Genomic DNA, 26,827 nt, shown 5'->3' with positions numbered 1-26,827 from the left:
AATTGGCTTCAATAACTGACAACACTTGAGATCTCAGTGTTTAACAATTAATTTCTTTTTTTAAGTTTATTTATTTTTTGAGGGTAATTACATTTATTTATTTTTAGAGGAGGTACGGGGGATTGAACCCGGGACCTCATGCATGTTAAGCATGCACCCTACCGCTGACTTATATCCTCCCCCAGCAGCAGTTAATTTCTTAGTATTCTAAAGTTCACTCAGCAGCAGGGAGGGATGGGTGGGAAGGGCTTTGCTTCATGGAGTCGTCAAGGGATCCAGCTGGTTGATGGAGGCTCTGCTGTTTTCACACGTGGCTTCCCAGGTGGCCCTGGGCACAGATATCCAGCTGGCAGATGGGGAAAGCGAGGGTAGAGGATGAAGTGGGAGATTTTTCATAGGTCAGATCTGAAAATGATGCTCAGTCACTTCTGCCCACACTCCTTTTAGCCAGGATGCAGGCACCCTCTGGCTGTGGCTCCAACTGCATGACCTCAGGACCATCAGCTCCCCAAGTTCACTGTCCACTTTCATTGCGCTCTCCTGTCTGAGAATCTCAGCCACAGGAATATCAGGGCAAGGCCCTCCTGCTGCCCCCAGAAGCTACTGGCCACCCTGAGGAAGGAATGCAGCACATTCTAGAAGTTTAACTCAGCTGAGGGAGGCCCAGCCTGTCTGGTGCAGTCCGGTCTGTCAGTCAGGAACACAGCCTTCTGACCTGGTCCCCCTTCCTGCCTCCCCCTCCCAAGGGCAGGGCCCATCACCTAGGGTGGGGCTGTCTGAGGATGAACCGGGGTCATGGGGCCCCAGGAACTGTTTGCAAACTGCCATGTGCATCCGCGCGTATCTGCAAGCCGCCAGCACCAGAGTCGCCAAGGTCGAGTAGCGTGTGACTGCTGTTCCCCGTGCCCCACCCACACACACCAGGCCCTGTGCTGAGGGCCTGCTGTGCAGGAGTGTGCAGGACCCTCCCAGCAACTCTCTGAGGAGGCCCCGGATGGGGAAACTGAGGCTCAGAGAGGAGACATCACTCACCCAAGGTTACAAAGCTCCTAAGGGAAGAGAGTGCAAGCAGGTGTGCTGACTCCAAACCCAGTGTTCCTCATCCTTACTCCACTTTATTCATCCATCAATTCATTCATTCCCTCTCCTGTGTGCCAGGCTCTGTATTGAGGATAGAGTAGTGAGCAAAATCCCAAAATGCCTAAGTCCTTTTCCTCATAGAGCTTATGTTCAGGGGTGGTGGGAGACAGAGAATAATAATAACAACAACAATAACAACAGCAAACACAGAGGTTATCTGAAAGTGGAGTGTTCCTATGAAATCTTTTGTAAGCTGAAATGGCATAATAGGACACATCTTGCTAAGGGATGCACAAAATACATCGAGAGAAAGCACAGATGCTCACACAGGCCAAAGCTTTGGCGGCTTGATGCTGAGATGCTGAGAGCGGTTCTGGGGAAAGAGCTTGGCGGCGCCACTCTGGCTGCATCGGGTGGGCGCTGCCTCTATGGTGGCTCCAGCAAAACAAACGCTGAACGCTATTTTCACTTTTTACCTTTTTTCGTGAAAGTGAACAACCTCTTTGGATTTCTTCTAGTTATAGGGAAAGCAGGTCCTAGTGTAAGTATTTTGTAAAACCAAAGTGGTATAAAGTGAACTTGGAAAAAAACAAGGGACACCCACATGCTGGGCACTTACCACGTGCCAGGCGTAGGCCAGTCCTTTTAGAGATTCTTTAAATTCCCCCAACAATCCTATGACACAGTGTTTTTATCATTCTTCATCATAGATGAGGAGGCTGAGACCCAGAGAGTCCAGATAACTTGTTCAAGGGCAGAGGTGGGATGTGGCAGGGCTCCAGAGTCCACGGCTCTTAACCAGCACACTCACCAAAACAAAACAAAAAAGCACCCACATAAACAAACAAGGCAATTTTAGATAATGATCAATGCTATGAAGCCAGTAAGGAGATGTGGTTGAGAGTGACAGGGGATGTGGCGGGAGGGAGATGGACGATCAGGGTCGGTCTCTCCACAGGAAAATGTGGGGAAAGACATACCAGGCAGAGACGGCAAGTGTGCAAATGCCCTGGGGCAGGCACGGGCAGGGACAGGGATGTCCGGTGGTCAGGGGCCTAGGAGACTAGAGGGAAACGTAGAAATTGAGCTCTGAGAGTAAGTAGGGGGACACTCTGAAGGCCTTGCAGGCTACAGTAAGGATTTTGGTTTCTTCTCCAGAACAGTGAGACACTATTGGAGAAATGAAGCAGGGGAGTGATTGTCTTCAAACTGGGGGCCCTGAGGATTTTCAAGTTATTAATATTTATTTCAATAATCTAGTAAAATTGCCAGCCTCCAAACTGGACTATGGGGAGCCTGGAGCCTGGCCTGTGGTGGCATTTCTGCTCGTGTCTGAGTCAAGCAGGGCTATGTCAAGGCCAAGGAGAAAATAACAGTGCAGAGGGGGAAACTGACCACTTTTTTTCCTCAGTAAACTTTAAAATTTTCGGCACCTGGCTAGCTCAGTCGGTAGAGCATGAGGCTCTTAAAATTTTGGAATAATGTTAGATTTACAGGAAAATGGCCATGATAACACAGAGAGTTTCTATAAATCCTTCACTCAGTCATCTTAGTTCACCATGGAGTGTTTCACAAGAGAAACCAACTTTGGTACTTTGTTATTAACGAAATTCCAGCCTTTATTCAGATTTCACTCCTTTTTACACTAACATCCTGCATCTGTTTCAGGATCCAACCCAGGGTACCACATTGCAATTTTGTCACGTCTGCTTCATTTCTTCTGGTCTGGGACAATTTCTCAGTCTTTCCTTGCTTCTCATGACCTTGAGTTTTGAGGAGATCCTGCCAAGTATTTTGTCGAACATCCCTCTTTTTTTTTTTAACGAGTTATAGTCAGTTTACAATGTTGCATCAATTTCCAGTGTAGAGCACAATTTTTCAGTTATACATGAACATACATATATTCATTGTCACATTTTTTTTGCTGTGAGCTACCACAAGATCTTGTATATATTTCCCTGTGCTATACAGTAATATCTTGTTTATCTATTCTACATACGCCTGTCAGTATCTACAAATTTCAAACTCCCAGTCTGTCTTTTCCCACCCTCCTCCCCCTTGGCAACCAGAAGTTTGTATTTTTTGTCTATGAGTCTGTTTCTGTTTAGTATTTATGTTTTTTTGGTTTTTTTAGATTCCACATATGAGCTCTCTCATATGGTATTTTTCTTTCTCTTTCTGGCTTACTTCACTTAGAATGACATTCTCCAGGGACATCCATTGTAGAACGTCTCTTGATTTGAGTTTGTCTTTGTTGTTCTCACGATTATGTTGGGATTATGGATTTGGGAGTGGGCTACCACAGAAGTAGATGCCGCACCCTCTACACTATCTTATATTAGGGGGCACCTGGTATCCAGGTGACGTCACCTCGGAGATTAACCTTTATCTCTTGGTTCTCTTGATGGAGGTGGTGTCTGATAGATTTCTCCACGGTGAGGTTACCCTTCTTTCCTCCGTACTCTGCCCTTTGGAAATGAATCACTAAGTCCAGCCCATACTCAATGAGGATGGTAAATTAGTTGGAATTCTTCAGTAAGGATGATTTGTCCCTTCGCTCCCATTTACTTTTTATTTAATCATTTACTTATATCATTATGGACTCATATACTTATTTTAGACTTCGAGTTATAATCCAATACTGTGTTATTTATTTTGTTGTGTAAATGGTTCCTGCTTTGGCCACTGGGTGCTCTTTTAGTTTAGTTCCTGTGTCCCTTTGACGTGTCCTAGTCCATTTGTTTTTGGAGCATTTCCTTGCTTTCCTGCAATACAAGATGCTCCAGCTCATCTTATATTTTCCCTGTCTTAGCCTTAGAATCTGTCATCTCTCGGAGTCCTGATCACTTTCATTGGAGAATGGTATTTAGAAATACCAGCCTGTTGCTACTAGGGTGTCACTGCTTCTTGGCCCTCTCAGCCATCCCATGACATTCACTATATCTGTTCATTAAAAGCCAGCCTCTAGAGCCAACCTATTCTCAGAAGGCAGGAATCACCCGGAAGCATGAATACCAGGAGGTGGGTATCACTGGGAGTCTTCTTAAAGACTGTCTACCACGTGACTTAAACCAAAATAGGGCAATTGTGATGGTCAGGACCAACCCTCCTGTGCACTGTCAGGGGACAGGCAGGAGCATGACACAACTGTGAACAGGAATGAGGAAGCCCTTTCCCCACCGATACGCAAGGCTCTCTAAGACCCTCTGTTAAGTGGAAATAGCAGGGGGCAGAGCCACCCACGTGGTGTGAGACTTTTCAATGAAAGAAAAAATAGAATATATATTTATATTTGCAGAAACTATCTCTGGAAAGACATACAAGAAGCTGATAGCTGCCTTCTTGGGGAGAGGAGTGGGAACTGTATCTATAAACATATGTATCTATGTATCTATCATATCTATGTGTGCATATAATTTTAAAAAAATTTAGAACCATGTGAAAGTATTATCTATTCCAAAAACTAAATTGAAAATTTAAAAAAAAAGCTGTTCTGCCAAGTGAAGGACAAAACTGATGATTTCCCTGTGGCTTGGAAAGAGAAATGGAGTGGGCAGGCCAGGGCCCCCGGGGAGCACAGGGGCTAAACGCAACACGGTGGAGGAGCAACCTCATTTCCGCAGAACATCATCGTCTGTCACATTCAGTTTGTGCAACAGTTTGGATGCTGTTGTTCTTGTGTGGTTTGTGCTTAATTTGTAGCTGTGTGGTGTAGTGGCCAAGAATCCAGGACTCAGGACCCTGCCTGTGTGGGTCCAAATCCTGGCTCTGCCACTTCCTAGCTGGGTGACTGTAGGCAAACGACATCTGTCTCTGAGCCTCAGTTTCCTCTTCTGTATAGTGCGGACAATACTCGTCCTTGCCTTGAAGGTGGTGGTAAGATCTCGGTGAGTTAATACATGTCAGGGGCACAGAGCAGGGGCTCAAAAAAAATATAAGCGAGTATGGTTATTGAGTTCATTCATATTTAAGGAACAGAATAATTGAAATAATCCATGTCACCTCTGGGACTCTGAGAGGTTTCCCCCTTTTAAATGGATATTTGTATTATTCGAGCTGGAGGAATGTTGGGTTCCCATGTGTGTATGGCCCATGCCCAGCCCAGCACTGTTCATGCATGAACTGGTGTTGTCTGTCCCTTCCCCCAACCCAGACTGAGACTGAACTCAGCAGGGCACGGAGGGTCTGCTCACCCCACGTCCCTGCCATCCAGCCTGGTGCCCGGCACAAACTAGCATCCAGGAAACACTGTGTTGAGTGAACAAATGAATGTAAGCAGGCATGAATGAATGGAAAATCCAGCAATGTACATGTGACCTCGTTACTGAACTTCCCCTCAGGTGATCAGGGAAGGCTTCCAGGAGGAAGTTGGTGGGGATGGGGGGTGTTGTGTCAAAGAGGGTGTTCTAGGCAGAAGGGTCAGCCTGTACAAAGGTTTGGAGATCAGGCAGCATTCTATTCCTTGGGGGAACTGGAAGCAGGATGGAGGTCAGAGGGTGAGGGCTGGAGGTCAGGAGGGAGGAGGGGCAGGCAGGTGAGCAGGGCCCAGTTCACTCACTGTCAAGGTGGTTTAGACTTTGCCCTGAGCAGGAGGGAAGACAGGGCCTGGGACCAGGCATCAGAGGCTAGACAGAGAGCAAAGGAACCCCCGGCTGAGCTAGTGCCCCTGCCCCCAGCTGCATATTGCTGTGTCGGCTTTGGGCAAGTTGCTTCCTCTTTCTTAGTCTTAATTCTTTCATCTGTGTAATGGGCACTGGGTTCTTATGAGGGTGGACACCAGACTGGACCACAGTGTACACTCCCCTCACCTGCTGATGGGCTGGGAGGATCTGTCTGTAGGTTGGCAGGACAATCTGGCATAATGTATCACATCCTTACAATGTTTCTAACCTTCAACTCAGCAGTTCCTTTTCTTAGAACTTATCCTGAGAGAATAATTTAGGACCCATGAAAAGATTTGGCTCCGAGAATGTTCGTCAGAATGTTGCCTGCAACGGCAGAACAATTAGAAACAGCCTAAACGTCCAGCATTAGAGGAATGAAGGCGACGCTATCAAAAGTTGTGCTGAAGATTTTTATCTGATGACATGCAAAGGCTTTCATTCTGCATTACAAAAATTTTTTACTGCAAAAATAATATATCTCACTTTTAAAATATTCAAATCCTAAAAAAAGTTGTAAAGTAAAAACTGAAACATTCTACCTCCTCTAGGTCAGTTTCTACTCCTGAAAGTTAATCATTGTTAACAAATTATTAAATTATCTTTCAGACTTACATCAGCAGGTATACAAACATATGCACACACATATGTGTATTAAACAACATATATGTTAAGATGGTATTTTATTAAAAACATGTACCGTTTCTTTAAAAAATTATCTAGTTGCATATATCATGCTAGATTGTTACTGTAATGGCCCCCAATGCATCTGGCCTCTCAGGATTCATCCCCTGGGATAGGCTCCCCTCACACTGAGTTTGGACCTGATCATGTGACTTGCCTTGACAGAGGGGACATTAGCAAGCACGATGCAAGTAAGGGTCCATAAGGGCTTGCAGTTTGAGGCTTGTCCTCTTGAAATACTTACTCTTGGGATCCAGCTGCTAGGCTGCAAGGAAGCTCAGGCTAGAATGCAGGATTTCTGGCAGCTACGTGGAGAGAGGCTGGAGGACGAGAGGCCATCACGCAGCTTCCAGCCCAGCTAAACTCTCACGTGACGTCAACCATATGAGTGAGCCCTGCTGATGCCTCATGGGGCCAAAAACTGGCCTCCTTCACAGTGGTTTCCTACTCAGCAATCAATGATAGAAACATGGATTGTTCTGCAACTTCTAAAAAATCTTGAGGGGGGAGAGTACCCCTCAGTGGTAGAGTGGGTGCTTAGCATTCACGAGGTCTTGGGTTCAATCCTCAGCACCTCCATTAAATAAATAAATAAACCTAATTCCCTCCCCCTGCCAAAAAATAATTTTTAAAAATCTTAACAATATATGCATATATTATGAACATCCTCCTAGGTCAGTTCATCTAGATCAGCTCATTCTTTTTAACGACTGCATGGTTTTTCATGGGATCAATGCAGCATAAGTTACTTATCTGTCTCCTACTGATGGACATGAGGTGGCTTCTGATTCTTTGCCATGACAAACAGTGCACCCTCCTCGTGTGGATATCATTGCCAACTGGCATTAGAGTATCTTTAGAATAAACTCCCAGAAGCAAAACTGCTGGCTCAAAGGGTATGCACTTTAAAAGTTTTCACAGATATAGTTAAATCACTCTCTAGACTGGTTGTACCAATTTGTGTTCCTACCCATAGTTGGTAAGTGGGCCAGGCCCCCAGCTCTAATCCAAACTTGAAAAGCAACATTAGGCAGCATGAGTGTGTGATTGTGTTGTAGAAGTGGTGGGGGGTCAGGGTGAGGGCCCGGACTCTGGGGAAGATTTTGCTGCAGCTGCAGGGAGCAGGGTCTGGGGCCCCAACTCTCCCTCCCTCGGTTCCTTCCTCTTCTGCCCAGGCAGCTGTGCTCAGCACATCCTCTTGCAGCACTGCCCTTGAAGGCACTTCCCCAGCAGACCTGCTTCACAGATAGGCTCAAGTTCCTCCAGTCTTGACCCCCGCTCACAGTGACCCTCTGGCTTAGATAGGTCCCAGCCCCCACCTCCTGCAGAGAGGAGACTTCCAGGTTCATCTTGTGACTTTGGACAAATCTCTGATCTTGGAACCTATAACTGCGTTTGAAAACAATGTGAATGATAACAATAGTAACCTTTGGGCGCTGTTGTTTATTCCTTCAGCAAACATTTATCTATCTATCTATCTATCTATCTATCTATCTATCTATCTATCTATCTATTATCTTTTCCTTCAGCAAGCATCCTAAAGAGGCATCCTGGCCTCTTGGGCCCCATGGTCTAGTGGGAGGTCGAGATGGATCAGGCAACCACATAGGTATGTATCTTTATGTACTTACATATGGAGGCTATGTCATCTGAAATCGAGTGCAAGCACACAAGAACCTGATGTAGCTAGATGGCTACTGAGTTGAGACCAGAAGATGAAGATGCTAAGAGAGGGTGGAGAGCAGGGTAACTGCATTCCTGGTGGGTATAATGGCTTGTGCAAAGGCCCTGAGGTGGGCAGGGTATGTCACATTCATTTTTGAGACTGAAAGAACCTGAGTGCACAGAGTGAGGGGGAGAGAGGACTGAGATGAGGCCCGAGGGATTAACAGGATCACACCAGGCAGGGCCTTGTGGGGCCACAATGTTGACCTTTAAACTGAGAACACCGGGGAGTCATTGAGAAGATTAATGAGCTAATATCTTGTAAAGTTCTTAATCCATGGTTAGTGCTCAATAAATGTTATTATTATTATTATTTTTTAACTTTCTGCACCTTCTGGGTGTCAGGCCAGAGAATTCCTTTGATCTTAAAAAGGCTCTCACTAGTCTGGGCCAGCTGTGCTCCTTGACTGGGAAGGATCCCAGAAGTAGCCCCAGTGTTTTCAGGAAATGGAGTCCAAATGCTGAGAGCATCAGTAACTTGCCCCCAACGTCACCCAGGGAGGCAATGCTGGAAACCCAGTTCTCTGACTCCAAGCCCAGTGCTGTTGTCCAAAGCAAGTTCTCATTATCTCCCTGCCCAGCTTGAAACCCACAAGGGCTCCCCACTGCCTCCAGAATGCCCACAGCCGGGCGTTCAAGGCCCCCTGCTTATCTCTCTCTGTCCCCTGACACGAACCCACACCAAAGTGGAGAGCAATGTTCAATGTTGCCCAGAGGACACCAGAGAGCCTGCTGCCTGCCACTTATTTACCGGTACCATCCCCACAACAGGAATTCGGGGGCTGGAGGCGCTCCAGTCTCTTCCCCAGTCTTTCCAGCGGCCCACAGGGCCCACCTGTCCTCCTATATTAGTTTCCTATGGCTGCTGTAATAAATTAGTAGCTTAGCTTAAAATAACACAAATTCATTACCTTACCTTTATAAAGGTTCAAAGTACAAAATGGGTCTTATTGGGCCCAAATCAAGGTGTCAGCGAGGCTGCATTTTTTCTGGAGGCCGTAGGAGAGAATTCCAGCTTCTAGAAGCTTCCTGCATTCCTTGGTTCATGGCCCCTTCCTCCATCTGCAAAGTCAGCCGTGTAGAGCTGAGTCCTTCCCACGCTGCGGTCTCTCTGTTTTTCTCTTCGGTCTCTCTCTTTCGCATTGAAGGATCCTCATAACTATATTGGATGTCTTCACACTCATAATCTGGGATAATCTCCCTATTTTAAGGTCAGCTGATTAGCAACTTTAATTCCATCTGCAACCTTAATTCCACTTTGCCAGGTAACCTAATGTAGTCCCACTAATCACAGGATTAGGATGTAGATGCCTTTGTGGGGGTGGGGGGACACTATTCTGCTGACTACACCTCCCCTCCCTCCCTCACCAGGTCCTGCCCTTCCTCACAGTCCTCACCAGGCAGCTGCCCTTAGGTAGGGATGCAGGCGGGAGTGGGTGCTGCCCACATTTCTAGAAAGGAAACAACAGTCCTAACAGCACACCTTTGTGGAATGTTTTTGAATTTGTAAAGGGCTTTCACATACTTGGGGGTTAGTAGTCTCTGTTCTGCTCCACACCTGAGAACACTGTGATGAGAGAGGTCGGTGGTCGGCCCAAGGTCACTGGTCAGACATGAATATTGCTGGGCTCACCCCCAGACCTGACCCTAGCTCCTCCCTCCTTCCCCAACCCTCCCTGAACGGTCTCCCCATCCCCAGACCATATTAATGATTTTCCAAGGCCACTCCAAGGGAGTCCTGGGGCCAATTTGCCCTTATTTTTGGCTGCTGGCCAAAAGTCACGGGGTCATACTTGAAAGACTTCCTCAAACCCTGCAAGTCATTGCTCTGGAGGTTTCTGCCTGATTTGGAAGCAGGACTCCGCTGCCAAAGGAGCTATAACAGCTGCAGGGCTCCAGGGCAGCTGTTTGTCAGTGTGTTTCAAAAGCCTTAAAAATGTACATCCCTCTTACCCATTGATGCCACATGAAGGAAACAGACAAAAACGCAGAAGGGCGCATACCAGCTTGTGCATCACAGCATTACACAGAATCAAAGCCAAAGTAGATGACTGTCAGTAGGGTCTGGGTGAAATAAAAGGATGGATCCAATGCTGTAGTCTCATACAGTGATTAAATATAACAATATATATATATAAACAACAAGGTCCTACTGTGCAGCACAGGGAACTCTATTCAACAGCTTGCAATAACCTATAATGAAAAAGAATATGAGGGAGGGAAAGGTATAGCTCAGTGGTAGAGTGAGTGCTTAGCATGCATGAGGTCCTGGGTTCAATCCCCAGTACCTCCATTAAAAAGAAATAAATAAATAAACCTAATTGCCTCCCCCCACGACACAAAACAAAAGACACGAAAAAAGAATATGAGAAAACACATGTATAGGTATAACTGAATCACTATGCAATATGCCAGAAACTAAGAGAATGCTATAACTCCACTACAATAAAAACAACAACAACAACAACAACAATAATAATAAAAGACAATGTAGATCTCCGTTTAGTGATGTGCTAAGATGGCCTTGAATAAGCACAGGTAAAGATGCTCCACTCCATGGTCGAGAAGGAAACAGAAATTAAAGCCACGATGAGACCACACCTATTAGAAGAGCTAAAATTTAAAAGATTGATCATATCAAATATTGGCAAAGATGTACAGTCATTGGGAATCACATATAGTGCTGGTGGGGGTGTAAAATGGTATAGAAAACAGTTTAGAAAACAGTTTGGTAGTTTCTTAAAAAGTGAAACATACACTTATCATATGGGAGTCAACCATTCCACTCTGAGGACTTTACCCAAGAGAGATAAGAAGTCCATGCAAAAACTCGTATGTAAATGTTTAAAGCAGCTTTATTTGTAATAGGCTGAATCTGGAAACAACACAAATGTTTACCAACAGGTGAATGCAGAAACAAACTATGGTATACTCACACAGTGGAATACTACTCAGCAATGAAAAGAAATGAACTATCAGTCCACACAACATGAATGTATTTGAAAATAACTTGCTAATTATTTAGAAGCCAGATAAAAAAGAGTACATACTGTATGATTCCATTTACATAAAATACTGGGAAATGCAAACCAATCTATGGTGACAAAATGCAGGATCAGTGTGTGTGTTGGCGGGGAGGGGCAGGAGGAATTACCAGGTAGCAGAAGGAAACTTCTGGGGGGTAGTGGATGTGTTCATCACCTTGAATGTGGTGATGCACTCATGTGTACTTACACTGAAATTTATATTATACACTTTAATATGTGTAGTTATTGCCTGTCAATTACTCAGTAAAGCTGTTTTTTAGAAAAGATGCCTGCCTTCCAGTTATAAGATAAATAAGTAGTAGGGATGTAATAATATACAACATAATAAATATAATTAACACTGCTGTATGTTATATATGAAAGCAAATCCTAAGAGTTCTCATCACAAGGAAAAAAATTTTGTATTTCTTTAATTTTGTATCCATATCAGATGCTGAATGTTCACTAAACTTTCTGTGATAATCATTTCATGATATATGTAAGTCAAATCATTATGCTGTACACCTTAAACTTATATGGTGCTGTGTGTCAATTATTTCTCAATAAAACTGTAAGGGAAAAAAAGGTGCCCTCTTGATAACATTGCTAAGTTAAAAAAAAAAGGAAGAAGAAGTCAGGTTCCAACAATATATACAGTCTGATTTCCTTTCTGGGGTAAAAAAGTCATTTATGAGTGTAAATTTCCTGGGATCAGAGGTGAAATAGACTTTTTTCTTTGCACTTTTCTGTACTTGCATAATGGTTTTTAATAACCACACGTTTGCATTTTGCCAGAGGAAAACCAAACAAGCACCTAAGCAGGGCCTAGCAACATCTTCCCCACCACCGCCGCCCCCATCACTCGGAGGCTCCGCCCCCTGCCCGGTCCTATCCAGCTGGAGGCGGGGAATTGACCTAGACTCAAGGGCTTCCGGAGAGCTGGTCCCTGTGCGCAGCGGTCCCCGGGGCAGTGACGAGAGCAGCCCTGCAGATGCTTCCCGGAAGGCCCGGGGGTCAGCCTAGACTACACCAGTAAATCACCCCAGGAAGAGGCCTGAGCATTTCCTCTGCAGAGGCAGGGCCAGCGAAGTGAGGAAATGCGCACAGGGTTTGGATGAGTCAGGGGACCCCACTCACACTTGAGTGGGGGGATTAAGCCAGTGGGAAATTTAAAAAGAGGAGGCAATGCAGTCCAGCTCCCAAGGACCCAAAACTGGGACCTGGAAAACCAGCAGGACCTTCCTTAGTTCTCAGTAACAGGGACTCCCTGCTTTACTCTTTACTTCCCTGGGCATGTATCTACCCCTGATGGGGAGTTCACCTGCCAACGAAGACTAGTTCTGAGCTCGTTTCTCAAGATAAAATCTGACTGGCCCGTCTTGGGTCAGGTGGCACTCAGTCAACCCAGCCAGTGGAGAGGGGTCAAGTATACTAAGATACCTTCTAAGGGTTTGTCAGGGAAAGGGCAGGCATGGACTGGACCACACAGAGCAAGCAGCTGGAGTCAGGATAAAGAGGATGTCCTTTGACCATCACCAGAGCTGTAGTCTCACCATTGCAACATTGACCCAACAACCATCACAATAAGCCACAGTAAAACCACACTTTCCACAGGCTGAGCAATTTCAACGCAGGAAGATGCTGGGTAGGAAGACACCAGTGCCTGTTACACATAGACCCTCGGAGACTCTTATCTAACCACTAGCATTTAATGTTAACAATAACACTGATCTAGCACCTTCTACAGACCAGACACCCATTCTAAGCACCTCACATATGTCCTCTCAAGTGACCCTTGTAACAACTCCAAGAGGTGGGTACTATTATCCCCATTTTACAGATGGGAAGACTAAGGCACAAAGAGATTCAGGAACTTGCCTTAGTTCACAGGGGCAGGATTCACACCTGGGCAGCCTGGCTCCGATGTCATGCACTTGCATGTGCCTGACACTGTTCCAGGCACTGGGATACAGACCAGAACACACATCCTACTCATGGGCCTGGGAGAGATAGACAATGACACACATCATGAGCTGTCGCTGTTGTCCTAAGTGCTGCAAGCTTGGTACTCGATGAGAATCTAGAAAGTCACCATCCTTACCTGAAGGGATCACAGAGGGTTTCCCTGCAGAACAGACATGGACGCGCTAAGTCCTACAGAGTGACAAGGAGTCAGGGAGGCAAAGTGGTGAGGGCACAGTGTATGGTGGGAAGAGGTCCAGGTGAGAGGGAACCGCATGTACGTCACGCCCTGCATTAGGTAAGTGCTTTGCTGGAAGTCACCCAAGGCAAAGGTGAGAAGGCATGATAAGGACCTCGCCCTAGCCTCCAGATGCCTGGCCCTGCTCCCTGTGACCCTGCCCGACCCCCACTGGCAGTCACAGTCCAATGCCCGCAGCTATCAGAGGTGGTAGCAGGACAAACCCATGGACTTATTTGATCGCGGTTTACTACCAAGTGGCCCGGAAGGACGCTAATCACTTCAGTGCCCAGTTTGTGGGAGTCATGATGATTCAGGGAAAAAGCCTCTCGCTGAATTCTGGAAGGGAATTCAGCCGACCCAGCTATCCATGCGTAGAGATGGTAGTCAGAGGCCAGCTTCACCTCAGGAGTGGGCCCCCCCTACCTCCCGCGGTCTATGCCATGCAGCCAGGCCTCTTTGCAAGGTCTTATTGTGGACATTGCTGGTTTCCCTAAATGAGTTCAAGAGCAAACGCTGGAGTTTTTGAGAAGTGATTCAGCCTCAGCATCTGATGATATTCTTGATGAGAATGACCAGTTTCTGGACTGTGACAGAGGCTGGGTCACACTTGAGGATCAGGCACTGCTCAGCAGGGCAAGACAGTGGTTTGGGCTCAAACTGACCAGCTGGAACTGACCCTCTCCTGCTCTCCAGGCAAAGCTGGTTTCACCTTCCTGGAGGGAATGTTAAAAATGCTCTTGACCTTTGGCCCAGAGGATCTACTTCAGAAAATTAACCCCCCTGAGATCCTCCACCAGCACACAGTGGGTATTTATAAGGATGCTCACTGCAGTGGCTTGAAATAGTTAAAAACTGCAGGCATTCCAAACCTATCCTGATGGGACTGGCTACATCCATTGTGGACACCCTCACTATGGACAACTGCAGTCCCCGAAGAGAATGTTCTAGCAAGGAGCAGCCTCTAAGAGTCACTTTTGGGGGAGGGTAGAGCTCAGTGGTAGAGTGCATGCTTACCACGCACAAGTTCCTGGGTTCAATCCCCAGTACTGCCATTAAAAAAAAAAAGAGTCACTTTTAGATAAAACAACATAAAAGTGACAAAACAATGAGTACTGGATTATTCCTTTTTTTTTTTTTTAAGATACCATTACTATAAGCTTTGAAAAAACTACCTGAAGCATTTATACTACACTTACCAGAGGGAAAGGGAATCTCAGGGAAGTGTCACTTTTTCAGCTTTCACTTTCTATAGCACAAAATTGTGCAATGCTTGACTTTTTCAATGATAAGCATGTGTTACTTTTGCTTTGAGATCTTTCTTTTTTAACGTAAGCATTTACTCTTAGTACTGCTTTCGCTGCATCCCAGAAATGTTGGTATGTTGTGTTTTTATTTTCATTCATTCTTAAGATATTTTCTTATTTCCCTGGTGATTTCTTCTTTGACCCATTGGTTGCTTAAGAATGTTGTTTAATTTCCACATACTTGTGAATTTCCAGTTTTCCTTTTGCCATTGATTTCTAGTTTCATTCTCCTGCAGACCATGTGGTACATTTGAAATCAGCAATGACTTAAAAAGAAAGAGAAAGTCTGGATAGCACGGTGGTGAGAAGCTCAGGCCCAGGATTCAGACTGCCTGGATTTGAAGTCAGCTCCATCATTGTGACTCTGGGCATGATGTCATCTGTCTGTGTCTCAGTTTCCTCATCTGTGAAATGGGACATACCTCATGGGACTATTGTGAGGACTGAAAGAATTCCTACGATGAAAACCTTAGGTCAGTGCCTGGGGCACATACTAAGCGTTCAGGGAGTATCAGCTGTGATGATGGGGAGGAGATGGGGGAGGAGGATGGGACAGCGGCACAGTTTGGGGGGTGCTTCCACTGAGCTTGGTGTGGTGGCCACAAGCATGTACCTTGGAGCTCTCTGCCTTCCAGGAGCAAAAGGGGCCCTAACTCCTGGTGTGCTGCTTACGCCGTGGAAGGGTTCGTGTCAGTAGTGTTCTGTGTTCATTTGTTTCTTTCTCTTTCCTTCAATACTCATTCACTGGCCTCTAGCGACGTGCCAGGTCCTGGGAGGGGATCAAACATAAACTCTTCTGTGAAATAGGGATAATGATTGTCTTAGTCCGCTCTGGCTGCTATAACAAAATACTACAGATTGGGTGGTTTATAAACAACAGAAATGTATTTCTCATGGTTCTAGAGGCTGGGAAGTCCAAGATCAAGGTAGATTTGGTGTCTGGTGAGGGCCTGTCTTCTTGCTGTGTCCTCACATGGTGGAAGGGGCAAGGGAGCTCTCTGGGGTCTCTTTTATAAGGGCACTAATCCTATTCATGAGGACCCCACCCTCGTGACCTAATCACCTCCAAAAGTCCCCACCACCAACACCATTACCCTGAGGGGTTAGGGTTTCAACATACGAATTTTGGAGGCAGGGATAAAAACATTTGGTTTATAGCAATGCTAGAACCCCCTGCAGGCTGTTGGCTTTGAAGGAGATCTTAGGAGCATAGTGCTTAGCCTGGGGCAGGAGCCTCCAGGGTGAGGTCAGTACACAGAAGCTGTTGTTTAGACAAAGAGAAGTGACAGCATCAGAGCATCAGGGCCTCTTTGAAAGCCACCCCCCACCTGCAGGAGAATGGTCAACACTGCTCTTCCCTGGGGCTATATCACTGGGGAGGTACCCACTGCATCACTGTGTGGATTTCCAATAAACCCTGCCAATAAAACCTGCCCCATTCACACTTACCCCTAGTGCTTACATCAGTGCATGGCACAAAATGGTCACTTAGTTTTTAATTTAGTCGAACAGGCACTATTCTACTCATTCATTACTCATAACATCCCTGGGAAATAGGTAATGTATTTCCACTTTAGAGATCAGGAAACAGAGGCATAGAGGTTATATAACTTGTCCAAAGTTACACAGCCAAGAAGTGGCAGAGCTGGAATTTGAACCCTGGGAGGTATTTGTTGAAGGACGGAAGGAAGAAAGGAAAAGGTGAGGTGCAGGGTCTGGGGTCTACAGTTCTGAAACACAGGATCAGAGAGCAGGGCCCTTAGCAAGCATCCATCTCCACCCCACTCCCCTGTTGTTCTACAAGTGGGAAGTGAGGACTAAGGGCTGGGAGGATGGAGCCCCAAGGCCAAACAGGAGATTAAAATTTAGGATTCCCAGTTCCCAGCCCAGCAATCCCAGGCAGTCAGGAGTTTGGGATGCATCAGAAAATCCCAAGTGTTAAGTTCCTTCCTGTCACTGGAAAGAATTTTGTAATGAGTCAAGTAGAATGGACAGTCACAAAACACAGTGCGATGTTAACAGCTAACATCTGATGAGGGCTTTCCTTGTGCCAAGTAATTTACAAAGTCCTTTATGTACATTACTACCTTATTGAATCCTCAAAGGAATTTCAGGAGGTGGGTAAGGCCACTAAACCCATTCCGCAGCTGTAAAAACTGCAAGGCTCAGAAAAAACCAAAAAACAAAAAAACTGAGGCTCAGAGTCTCCAAGCGACTGGCTTCAGGTCAGAGAGCTAACAGGTAAAGGAGTCTGGGACTCATACCCTGGTCCCTGCCACAGCCCCTGGCCCCCACTCTTCCCCCGGTGCCTCACCACTAAATGGCATCACTAGTGATTTTCACATTTTAAAATATTAGCTGTTGCTGACAGTAACCCTAGGGACTGTGACTAAGAAATCAAAAAATAAGCAGAGCTCAGCAAGGGCCAAAGGGCTGTGCATGTGCCTACAAGGTACCTAAGAGGACAGGGAGGTGACCTGGGAACACTTCTCAGTAAACATGGCCCTGATTACTGGGTGAAAAGTGTTGGACTCCTGACTGGTTATGTAAGCTCTGTCTCCACCTGCTGACTCCTGGCCCGCTGAGTGGGGGTCTGAAAAGGTTCAGAAGACCAAGTCTAGCTCCTGAGGTCCCCTTTGAAGTCACCTAGCACATGGTCAGGCTGCCTGAGAAAGGCCTCAGCCAAGCCTTCCCTTCACTTCCCAGAAATGGACTTCCACTTGCCCTTCAGGAAACACCCACAGGCCCCTCCACAGCTTTCACGTGACTTTGCACAGAAGAAATTCATCTGGAGCCTGTTTCCTAAGTGGCTCTGGGCCATACACTTTCCCCTCATAATTTGTATCACGTGCAAAGGTGTCATTATCTCCATTTTATGGGTGAGGACACTAAAGGTGAAAGAGGTTAATAACTTGCTTCAAGTGATAGGGCCAGGGAGTAGAAGGGCTGGGATTTGAACCCAGGTCTTTTAAAGCAGAAGGCAGGCCCCGGGAACTGTGTGCTCATGACATATCTTTAGATGCAGATGGCAAGCAGAGAAGGGAAAGTTAAAGGGGCTAAATTCCTGAATCTTCCAGGCTATGTAGGGAACCGGCCTGGAATAATCACATCATCCTCTCTTCCTCTCTCTCTCAAACCTTCCGTGGCTCCCCATTACCTTTAGAATAAAGCACAACATTAACATGGCCTGCAAAGCTCTCCTGTAGGATGGGGCCTGCCTACCTTTCTAGCCCTGCCCTTGCCTCTCACAGATCCTGGGCTCCTACATTGTCTCAGCTTAGACTTTCCTCTCCACCAACTCCCCTCTCTCCTGGCTGACTTTTACCCATTGGTCAGGCTTGGGTTTACATACCACTTCCTCTCAGCAAAGCCTGCCCTGACCCCACACACCAGGTCAGGCCTCCCTGTGTTCCCACCACTTCCTCAACTCCTCTTGACCCTCAGGTTTATCACATTTCTCAACCCTTGGGCCACATCTATGTGCCCACCACCACAGCCTCAGTCCCAGAGCAGATTGTGTGATAAACACCCATGAGTGAAAAATGAATGAATGAAGTAAAGTGCTTGGCTTGGCAGATCCTGGAAGGCTGGGGAGGAGACAGACACAGGGTGAAGGTGGTAAGGTTGCTGGGCTGACCTGCAGGTTGTATTAATGACAGTACTCTAAGGGGAGGGTCAGTGTTCAGAGCTGGGAACACAGGCTGAAGTTTGAACTTTATCTTGTCTGTGATCTGGAGTCCTGGGCTGAAGGCATGCTGAAGGCAAGGCCCCAGTTAAAGAAAGTAAGGCTGGCCTCAAAGCTGCAGGGGAAGACAGGTAGCTCTGGGAAAAGCCACCCACAGGTCTCTGGACACAATGGAAATGGGGTAAACACACTCTCATGCCTTGGAATCTGGCCTGATTTTGCACAGTGTTGGTCAGGCATTGGGCCTTGGCCATCACACACTCACTAATCAAATCTGCTGAACAACTCCAGGAGGCAGGAACTGCTATGGGCCCCACTGGACAGATGGGGAAACTGAGGCTCAGAGAGGTAGAGTGACCTGCTCCAAGTCACACAGGGACTCTCCATCGCTGCCTTAATTAAACTCTGTATTGCAGCTCACTTGGGGTGGGGGAATCTAGACTACCTTGACTTTCACTGTTTAATAAGGTAGTCATTAACCACGGGTGGCTATTTAAAAATTTTATTTAAATTAAATGCAGTTTAAAATTCAGTGTCTTTCTTTTTTTGTATTTTTTTAAATTAAAGTATAGTCAGTTTACAATGTTGTATCGATTTCTGGTGTACAGCACAGTGCTTCAGTCATACATGAATATATTCATTTTCATATTCTTTTTCACTGTAAGCTACTACGAGATATCAAATATACTTCCCTGTGCTATACAGTGTAAATTTGTTTATTTTATATATATCAGTCAGTATCTGCAAATCTCGAACTCCCAATTTATCTCTTCCCACCCCTGAAAATTCAGTTTCTCAGTCACACTGGCCACATTTTAAAGTGCTCAATAGCCACATGTGGCTGGTGGTTACCATATGGAAAAGTGCAGAGATGGAAAATTTCCATCATTGCAGAAAGTTATATTAATAGTGCTTGCCTAGACCATGGAGGTGGACAGGTCCACAAAGACCATTTAATTCAACGCTCTTATTTAGCAGATAGAGAAAGAGAGGTCAGGGACTGGTTCAAAGTCACACAGTGAATCGGTGACAGAGGTGGAATTCAAAACCTGGGCTCCTGGCTTCCAATCCAGTGCTCTCTCCACTGAAATAGGTTGACTCCTATCTCTTACCTGGGACTTAGTAAGAGCTTCTGTGAGGCAAAAAGACATCATAAACAAAGTCCAAAGACAAGTGACTAAGTGGAAGGCATAATTTAACATATACAGCAGAAGTTGATATTTACAATATGTAATAAGCTACTACAAATAAATAACAAAAAGATGACTACTCCAACTTAAAGACAGGACAAAGGATACAGCCAGGTAATTTACAGAAATTCAAATTGCCAAAAAATATGAAAAGATGCTAGTGAAAGAAGTACAAGCATGGCAGTAGAGGGTTTCTTTGTTTTGTTGTGTCTTGTTTTTTTCAAACAGATTGGTAAAGGTAGAGAAAGGATGGGGATGGGTACTGTCTTACACTGCTGGTGGGACTATAAATGGGTCCAACTTTTTTGGAAGGCAGTTTGGCAGCATCTCTCAACAGTAAATATGTAAATACCCTTTGACTCAGTAATCCTTGGGCTGGAACCCAGGGCCGCCTGACTCCAGATCTTGTGTTCTGAACCATGACTACTCCCTGTGAGTGATGGTCAGGCTTCGGTTGGAAAGGGCAGAGTTTGCTGATCAACGGGGAGACTTGTGGACTTGGCCGTGGGAGGTTTAAGCAGGACAGATCACTGTGGGTGAGTTCTTTGGAGCCTTTATCTTCTTGTGTGACTGGCTCAGATATTAGCAAGGACCCCGGCACAAATCGATATACCCTTGGTCAGCTGCTGAGGTGGCTTGGCTGCCACTCCAGTTCTGCAAATAATTGGAGCCCAGTCACCGGTGAATCAGCACCAACCACCCTTGGCAAGCAGCGCTGGGAAGGCGGCTTGGCGTGGCACACTGTGCTGGGTGTCAGGTGACTGAGAGAGCAGACCAGCTGGGTAGCTACTCTCAGGGTGATGCGGGCAAGTGACATGTTCCACCGCTACCTCAGTTTCCCCTTTCTTTCTTCCTTTCCTTTTCTCCTCCTATCTTTCCTTTTTTCCTCTTGCCCTCCTGCCCTCCCTTCCCATGAGTGGCAAGTATGCACCAGTTATTGTGACAGAAGGCAGAGCCCTCACTTTCTCTGCACACAGATGCCTGGTAACTTGGGGGCACAGAGCAGGGAGTAAGCACTGTGCCTGATGCGGAGGCGGGGAGGTTGGGATGGGAAAGGATGACTGAGCTGAAGCTTGACACTTAGTATGTGCCACCAGGTGGGCAGAAGGACAAGGCCAGAACCTTTGGCCAGGGCTGTAGGGGCCCGAGGGAGGCAGGCAGGGAGAGGCTAAGCAGTTGCTTCCAGAGGGGCCTGAATGCCTGGCTAAGAACTTTTGATTTGATTTCCTCTAGAGAGTGATCGAGAAGCACAGAAGGCCTTTTGTTTATACTATCCTTATAATTATAATTATTAAATTATAAAATAAATCTATTATATTACAAAAACCAAACAATATCCCAGAATGTTCATTAAAATAAAGTGAAAACTTCCCTCCAAACCCTCTCCTCAGTCGGAAGCCTTTGGTAACAATTTAGCATCTCCTTCAAGATCCTTTTCTATGCAAACATAACTAGATCCGTTTTTCTTGACAATAATAAAGCTCACCCTTTATATCCTGTTCTGTGACTTGCCGTGCCACGTAGGATAGACATCTCCTATCTTGGTACACAGAACTCCAGCATCCTTCTCATCAGCAACACCTCAACTCATTGATAAACGCTTCCCTTCATTCCACAAATATGTATTTATTGAACCCTATTGTGTACCAGGCATTGCCCCAGCTGCCGAGGATGGAGCGAAGGGGAAAACACAGTCCTTTCCCTCAAGGCCTCCATCTTCCTACTGCCAGACATCAGGCTACTTCCAATATTTTCCTATAATATGCAATGGTGCAGGCAGGGCTATCTTGTGCATGTAACTTTGTACCCATATGAGTATTACTATCGGGTAACTTATTTTAAATGGACCTGTGTGCACTGATTTTTGACAGTTATTGGCAACGCTGAGGTGTTTTAAAGCAGGAGGTGACACGGTTAAATCTACAGTCATCCACCAATCCACCCATGCATTTATCCATCCATGCATACACGTGCGCGCGCACACACACACACACACACACATCATGCACACATGAATCCATCTATGCATCCATCCTCTATCATTGGCAGGCTGTGAACTGGATGTGGGGACACCGTGGATGAGGTGTCAGACCCTGAGAAGCTCACGCAGCAATGAGAGAGAAGAAAACAGCATCACAAGAGTTAGTCCAGGGCCAGATAAAGGTAAGGATTGCCTAAGGCCATCCCATTTTCTCCAGCCAGGATTCTGTTCTACGTGCTGCAGTCCCACTCAGTTCCTCCATTCCCCTCTACTCCTTCCTCCCTCCTATTCCAGTGCTTATGCTCACTTACCTCCCGCCTTGGAGAACCTAGTGGTATTCAGTCAAATTCAAAATCCTAAGAATATTAAAAAAGTTCTAAGTGAGAAAGTATTATCACTGCTCAACAGGTGTTCCCTCTCTCTTCCCACTGTTTTGGCTCCACCCTGGTCTGAGCCACCAGTTTCCCGCTGGAATGGCTGTAATTGCCTCCTCATTTGTCTGCTGACAGTCAATTCATTCTTCATACATCAACCAGAAGGAACTTTCAATAAGGTACTTTGGACCTTGTCACGAACCTGCTCACATCCTTCAATGGTGTCATTTTGGGCTTAGAATAAAATCTAAACTCCTAGGCCCACAAGGCCTAGTGAGGGGGCTCCTGCCTGACCCCATGCCTCTCTCTTCTCGCTCTACTCACTCCCCTCCAAGCACACAGAGTCCCGGAAACATGCCAGCTCCTGCCTCTGCCCCTAGAGCTTCCTGTGTTTGTGGCCCCCTTGTTATGTAGGTCTGAGCTGAGATAAAGCCTCACAGAGGTCTTCCTTGATCACCCCATCTAAATCGGGAACCCCAATCTGATTATCTTCTCTCACATTCCCCTGGGTTTTCTTCTCCAGACCAATGCCTGAATTATCTTGTTAGATACTGGTTTCCTTATATGTCTAGTCAGGGCTTCAGGGAAGTCTGTGATTGGGAATATGGGGCCTGGAGAAGTGAGGGAGTGCTGGCCTGGAGCCCCCTGCTGACCACTCACTCAGATCCCCAAGTCCCTCCAGGCCAGAGCCTTTTGCAGGCACAGCCTCTCAAAGTCCTCACAACATTCTGGAAAGGGTGATATTCTTATTCCCATTTTACAGGTGAAGAAACTGTGGCTCAGAGATGGGCAAGTTTAGGGCGTATCCTTCAAGATTCCTTCCTATGCATGCAAAACTACACCCAAAGTTCATGTGACACTGGTGGTTAGTGTTGTGTCAGCCAGATTTCAGACCCAGTTCTGTTGCCTCCAGGGCAAGAGGTCCTGGCCAGACCATACTGAACCCCATGTCTATTTGGAGCTCCTGAGCCTCAGTATCCTGGACCAAGGCCATCCTGGCAATACACAGCCGAGCCAGGTTTCTAACTAAGGCTTGTCTCATCCCAAATGTGGCATCCTATCCTGGCACCTAGCTCTTTCCCTTCCCCAGGACTCATCTAGGAAATGAGGGAAGGGAAACTTCCTGGGTTCTCAGCCCAGAGGCTGTAGAGAGAGAAATACCCAACCTGAGCTAAGTCTGGCAGCCAGGCCCACCCACCCTGCTTCCTGTAGGAGAGGCCTGGGGTTACTCACGGTCACAGCTGAGAAGCCACCTAGGCCTTGGGACATCCTTGGCCGGCTCCCTCCTTTGAAATCCCCTCCTGGAGTCGGGGAGCCACAGGATCTTTCCCTGTGGAGCAAGCCCAGCCAGGATTAGTGAGGAGAACCATGGCCCCCCCTCCCCAACAGGGTGAGCAGCCCAGCTTAGCACTCAAGAGCCTGTACTCAGGGTCAAGACCCTAGTAAGTAATTTGAACTCCCTAGGCCTCAACGTCCCTGGCTGGAAACGGGGATACATAATAGTGCTAGGAACTGCTATTAGCAGTTTTCTCCTATCTGGGTAACTATGTCTTTGAAATGATGGAACAAACTGGAGAGAAGCTCAGGTTGCCACCCATTTTATGGCTGGGAAGCAGGAAGAAATCAGAAATCTGAGTCCTCAGATAAGTGTCCCAACCTAACTCATCCCCAAGTCCATTTGACTATTTCTCAAATGCTATTCAGACCCGTTTTCCCCCAGTGCTGCGGTTCATCTCTTGTCTGGATTACCACAGTAAGCTGCTCACCCCTATTTCCCATCTTCTCTCTTCCACACTACCTATAGTTAGAGCAAGCTTCTTATAAGAAAAAGCAAATCTGTCTGGGTCACTCCTGCTCAAAATGTGTGGGTGGCTCCCCTCCTTACTCTGGTCTACAAGTTTCTACAAGATCCAGCCTCTACAGGCCTTCCAGCCCCACCTCTTGCCCCCTGCCTCTCTCCAACAGCCACAATGCAGCAGCATGGAGGTACTTACAGCTTTCTGTAGGCATTGCATTCTCTGGCTGCCCAGGCCTCTTGAAGCTCCCTCTGCCTGGACCCTGCCTAACTCAGGGTATGCATCCTGCCAGTAGCTTGGATAACTTTGTGAGAGAAGCCTTCTCTGAGTCCACCTCTACCCTGACCCCCTGCCTCCACCGAGCTCCTCCAGTTCCCTGTTATGTTCCCTATTACTAGTTCTCATCCACTGTATTTGTCTCTGTCTGTGCCCCTGTCTGCTTCTCCACCTGGTCTTGAGCTTGGAGAGGTTGGTCTCAGAGGGCAGGCCCACCGGGCTCACTCCTAACTCCGAGCCTGGCTCAGAGCAGATTGCCCCCAAACATTTGAATGAACTAAAATATGTCAATGGTCTGGGAACTAAAAGGCTCCAGAAGTGGTCGCTGCGCAGGACAGTTAATGCAAACAGGGAGACCAACCAAATTAGGTAAGAGGCTAACTGACAACAAAAGACTTAGCAGTTTGGGACGGGAGAAGCGGATTTTATCACAGGCTGCATGATGAACTGCTTCTATTCACCCCCTTGGCTAAGCCTTTGCAGACACTTTCCTCCTCAGTGCTGAGAACTAGAGATTCGGAGCCAAAGACCTGCTCAGTCTAGTTCCGGCCACCTCTTTGGGTGTGTTTTCTGAAAAATAAGACTCGCTACCTTCCCGGGTAGTCAAAGAATTCAAGTCTAGGAGGACACTGGAGGGCCACTTCAGCCATAGTGCTCATATTGGTTCTTTCTCTTCATTGTTCCTCCTTTTTCTTCTGCTCGCACCCTCCTCCTTGCTTGCCTGCCTGCCGCGGATTCCCGCCCCGCGACCTCCCACTGCCTTCTCGGGGCCCCTCTTCTTTTCCCTCTGCTCCGCCCCGACTGAGAAGGCGGGCCTAGCAGCAGGTGCACCAATCAGAGAGCCCCGAACAGTCTCGGCCTCCTGAGAGTCCCGCCCCACGCCGCCGCCCACCAATCCTGCCCCGCGCCCGCCACACCAGGCAGCCCAATCGTGGGCGGGCTGGGCCGCCGGCGCCCCGCCCCTCCTGCGCTCAGCGGCGGCTCGGCGGGCGACGGTGCTGGGCCTCAGCATTCTCGGAGGGGCGCCGTGCAGCGTGGGGCTCGGGCGGCGGCGTCGGCAGCGCGGGCGGCGGCGCTGCTCCTCGTGGGGTGCTGGGCAGAGGCGGCGGGTGAGGCGGGCGCCACCGGCCGGCCGGAAGGCGCCTCAGCTCCGCCGGGGCCCGCGGCACGGGACCCAGGACCGAGGAGGAGGCGGCGCCCCTGCTGCCTGGAGCCCAGCCTGGGGCCGCCAGGAGGGGTCCGCGGCCGGACGTTCACATCCCGGAGCGTCCCTGACGCGCCTCCCAGAGAGGCCCCCAGAGCTCCCAGCCGCCTTCTGGGGGTGCCTTCAGCCTCCCTGGACTCACCTACGCGGACTGCCTGGCACCCAGGTGCGGGAGCGTGGGCGCGGCGTGGGCACCTCCCCCGGCCGCCAGCGGGGCGGGGGCGGGGCCGCCCTCGGTCTCACGGGTCTGCCAGTCGCCTTCAGTCTCACCGGTGCCCCCGCCGCGCACGGTCGCGGGGCGTGAGCTTCCCGGAGACCGCGGCTCGGGATGCTGTCAGCCAGCGCGGCCGCTCGCGCGCCGCCCACCACCCCTGCCCTTGATTCCTGGGCCATGCCCCAGTGTTTACATGCCGGTGAAGCCCCCGGCCACTCCGAACCCCTACAAGCCCCAGCTCTCCGAGGGTGAAGCCAGCCGGCTTGCGAACTGGACTGGTCATTCAGACTTGGACCCCCCGGACTCAGATTCCCGACCGCTCTGCTGCCTCAGCCACCATCTGGGCGGGATCCGGCTCTGGTGTTTTGAGGAGGGGGTGTGGTGTAGGGAAAGGAATCCTGGGGATTTCTGGCTCCCCCTCCTTTTTTTGGCCTTCGGGGCTTCAGACTCAGGGAACTCGCTCATGGCTTTCTTGATGAAGAAGAAGAAATTCAAATTCCAAACCACTTTTACCCTGGAGGAGCTGACTGCGGTCCCCTTCGTGAACGGGGTCCTCTTCTGCAAGGTCCGGCTGCTGGATGGCGGAGATTTTGTCAGCTTGTCGTCAAGGTAGGAGCTGGGGCAGTCGTGCCTGCAGGGGAGGGGGATGATGAGTGAGATCTAGCCACTTGGTAAGTGTGGAATTGCCCCTGGGGCCCAGAGAGTCCTGGAGATTATGTCTGGGGCAGGTTTGCACAAGGCTGGACAGAGTGATCTGGGAGGTTTGGGCCTGAGGAAGTTAGCAGTGTGCAGGGCCCCTGTCTGCAGGTGACCAGCTGGATAACTGGTGGTCTGTCCTTTAAGCTCCGTCTTGGGGCCTTGCACACAGCCCATGGTAGGCCCAGTTTGCAGACTCGGCACAAAGAGCCCAGTGGGATTTGTGCCCTGAAGGGCTGAGAAGAGGAGGAGTGTTCCAGGCCACCTTGCAACTAGCTGGCCACTTGGGCTATCATATGATTTAGAGCCTGGGCCAGCCACAGGTTCCCTGGCACTCCCTGGCACCTGAGAAGGTCCTGCCCCAGGCACTCCTGGTCTGACTGGAGGGTGGTGGCTGGATTTTGGCCTGCCCAGCCCCGTCTGAGTGACTGTCCTCTTCTGGCCGAGGCTGGGCTGCTTTGCATTGCAAATGCCCTTGTCAAGGAGGCTGCTGCCCTCTAAAAGAAAAGGGTTTGGTCAAGTTGGGTTTTGTGTTCTTCCTTGTCCTGCAGGTCCAGCTGCCCATCTCACTGTTGAGGGTGACTGAGTTCCCAAGCTGTGTCCACTGACTGGGCCCACCAGGGGTCACACAGTACTGTCCTGCCCAGGAGACTACCTTGGAGTCTGGCAGATGGGAGTTTGAGTCCTAGCTTGCCACTTTCTGGGCCCAAGACAGATCTCTGTTAGAA

The 26,827-nt window shown here is 48.1% G+C and overlaps 1 protein-coding gene and 1 long non-coding RNA gene across 6 annotated transcripts in view; one reads left to right on the top strand and one right to left on the bottom strand.

Annotated features, from left to right (window-relative positions):
* Positions 1 to 78: 78 nt before the first annotated feature.
* LOC123615712 (uncharacterized) lies at positions 79 to 24,851 on the bottom strand. Of its 5 annotated transcripts, XR_006723385.2 has the most exons (5): positions 23,908 to 24,851; positions 23,147 to 23,243; positions 21,851 to 21,895; positions 1,700 to 20,212; positions 79 to 1,161 (listed from the first exon to the last, which is right to left on the bottom strand). It is a non-coding gene; the product is annotated as an uncharacterized LOC123615712 (long non-coding RNA). The 5 variants fall into 5 exon arrangements; XR_012506560.1 differs by having other exon boundaries at positions 79 to 612; positions 1,033 to 1,161; positions 1,700 to 23,243; XR_012506561.1 differs by having other exon boundaries at positions 1,700 to 1,886; positions 9,067 to 23,243.
* A 164-nt stretch (positions 24,852 to 25,015) lies between these two features.
* The window catches only part of EEIG1 (estrogen-induced osteoclastogenesis regulator 1), a 34,858-nt gene continuing 33,046 nt past the window's right edge, over positions 25,016 to 26,827 (top strand). Inside the window, exon 1 of the mRNA XM_010951167.3 lies at positions 25,016 to 26,012. Within this exon, the coding sequence (XP_010949469.2) occupies positions 25,597 to 26,012 (416 nt within the window). The 5' untranslated portion in view covers positions 25,016 to 25,596. The remainder of the gene's footprint in view (positions 26,013 to 26,827) is intronic.

Source organism: Camelus bactrianus, chromosome 4 (assembly GCF_048773025.1).
Source record: "Camelus bactrianus isolate YW-2024 breed Bactrian camel chromosome 4, ASM4877302v1, whole genome shotgun sequence".
NCBI lineage: Eukaryota > Metazoa > Chordata > Mammalia > Artiodactyla > Camelidae > Camelus > Camelus bactrianus.
Note: the sequence above shows the minus strand (reverse complement) of the source record. Positions and strands in the feature narration are given on the sequence as shown.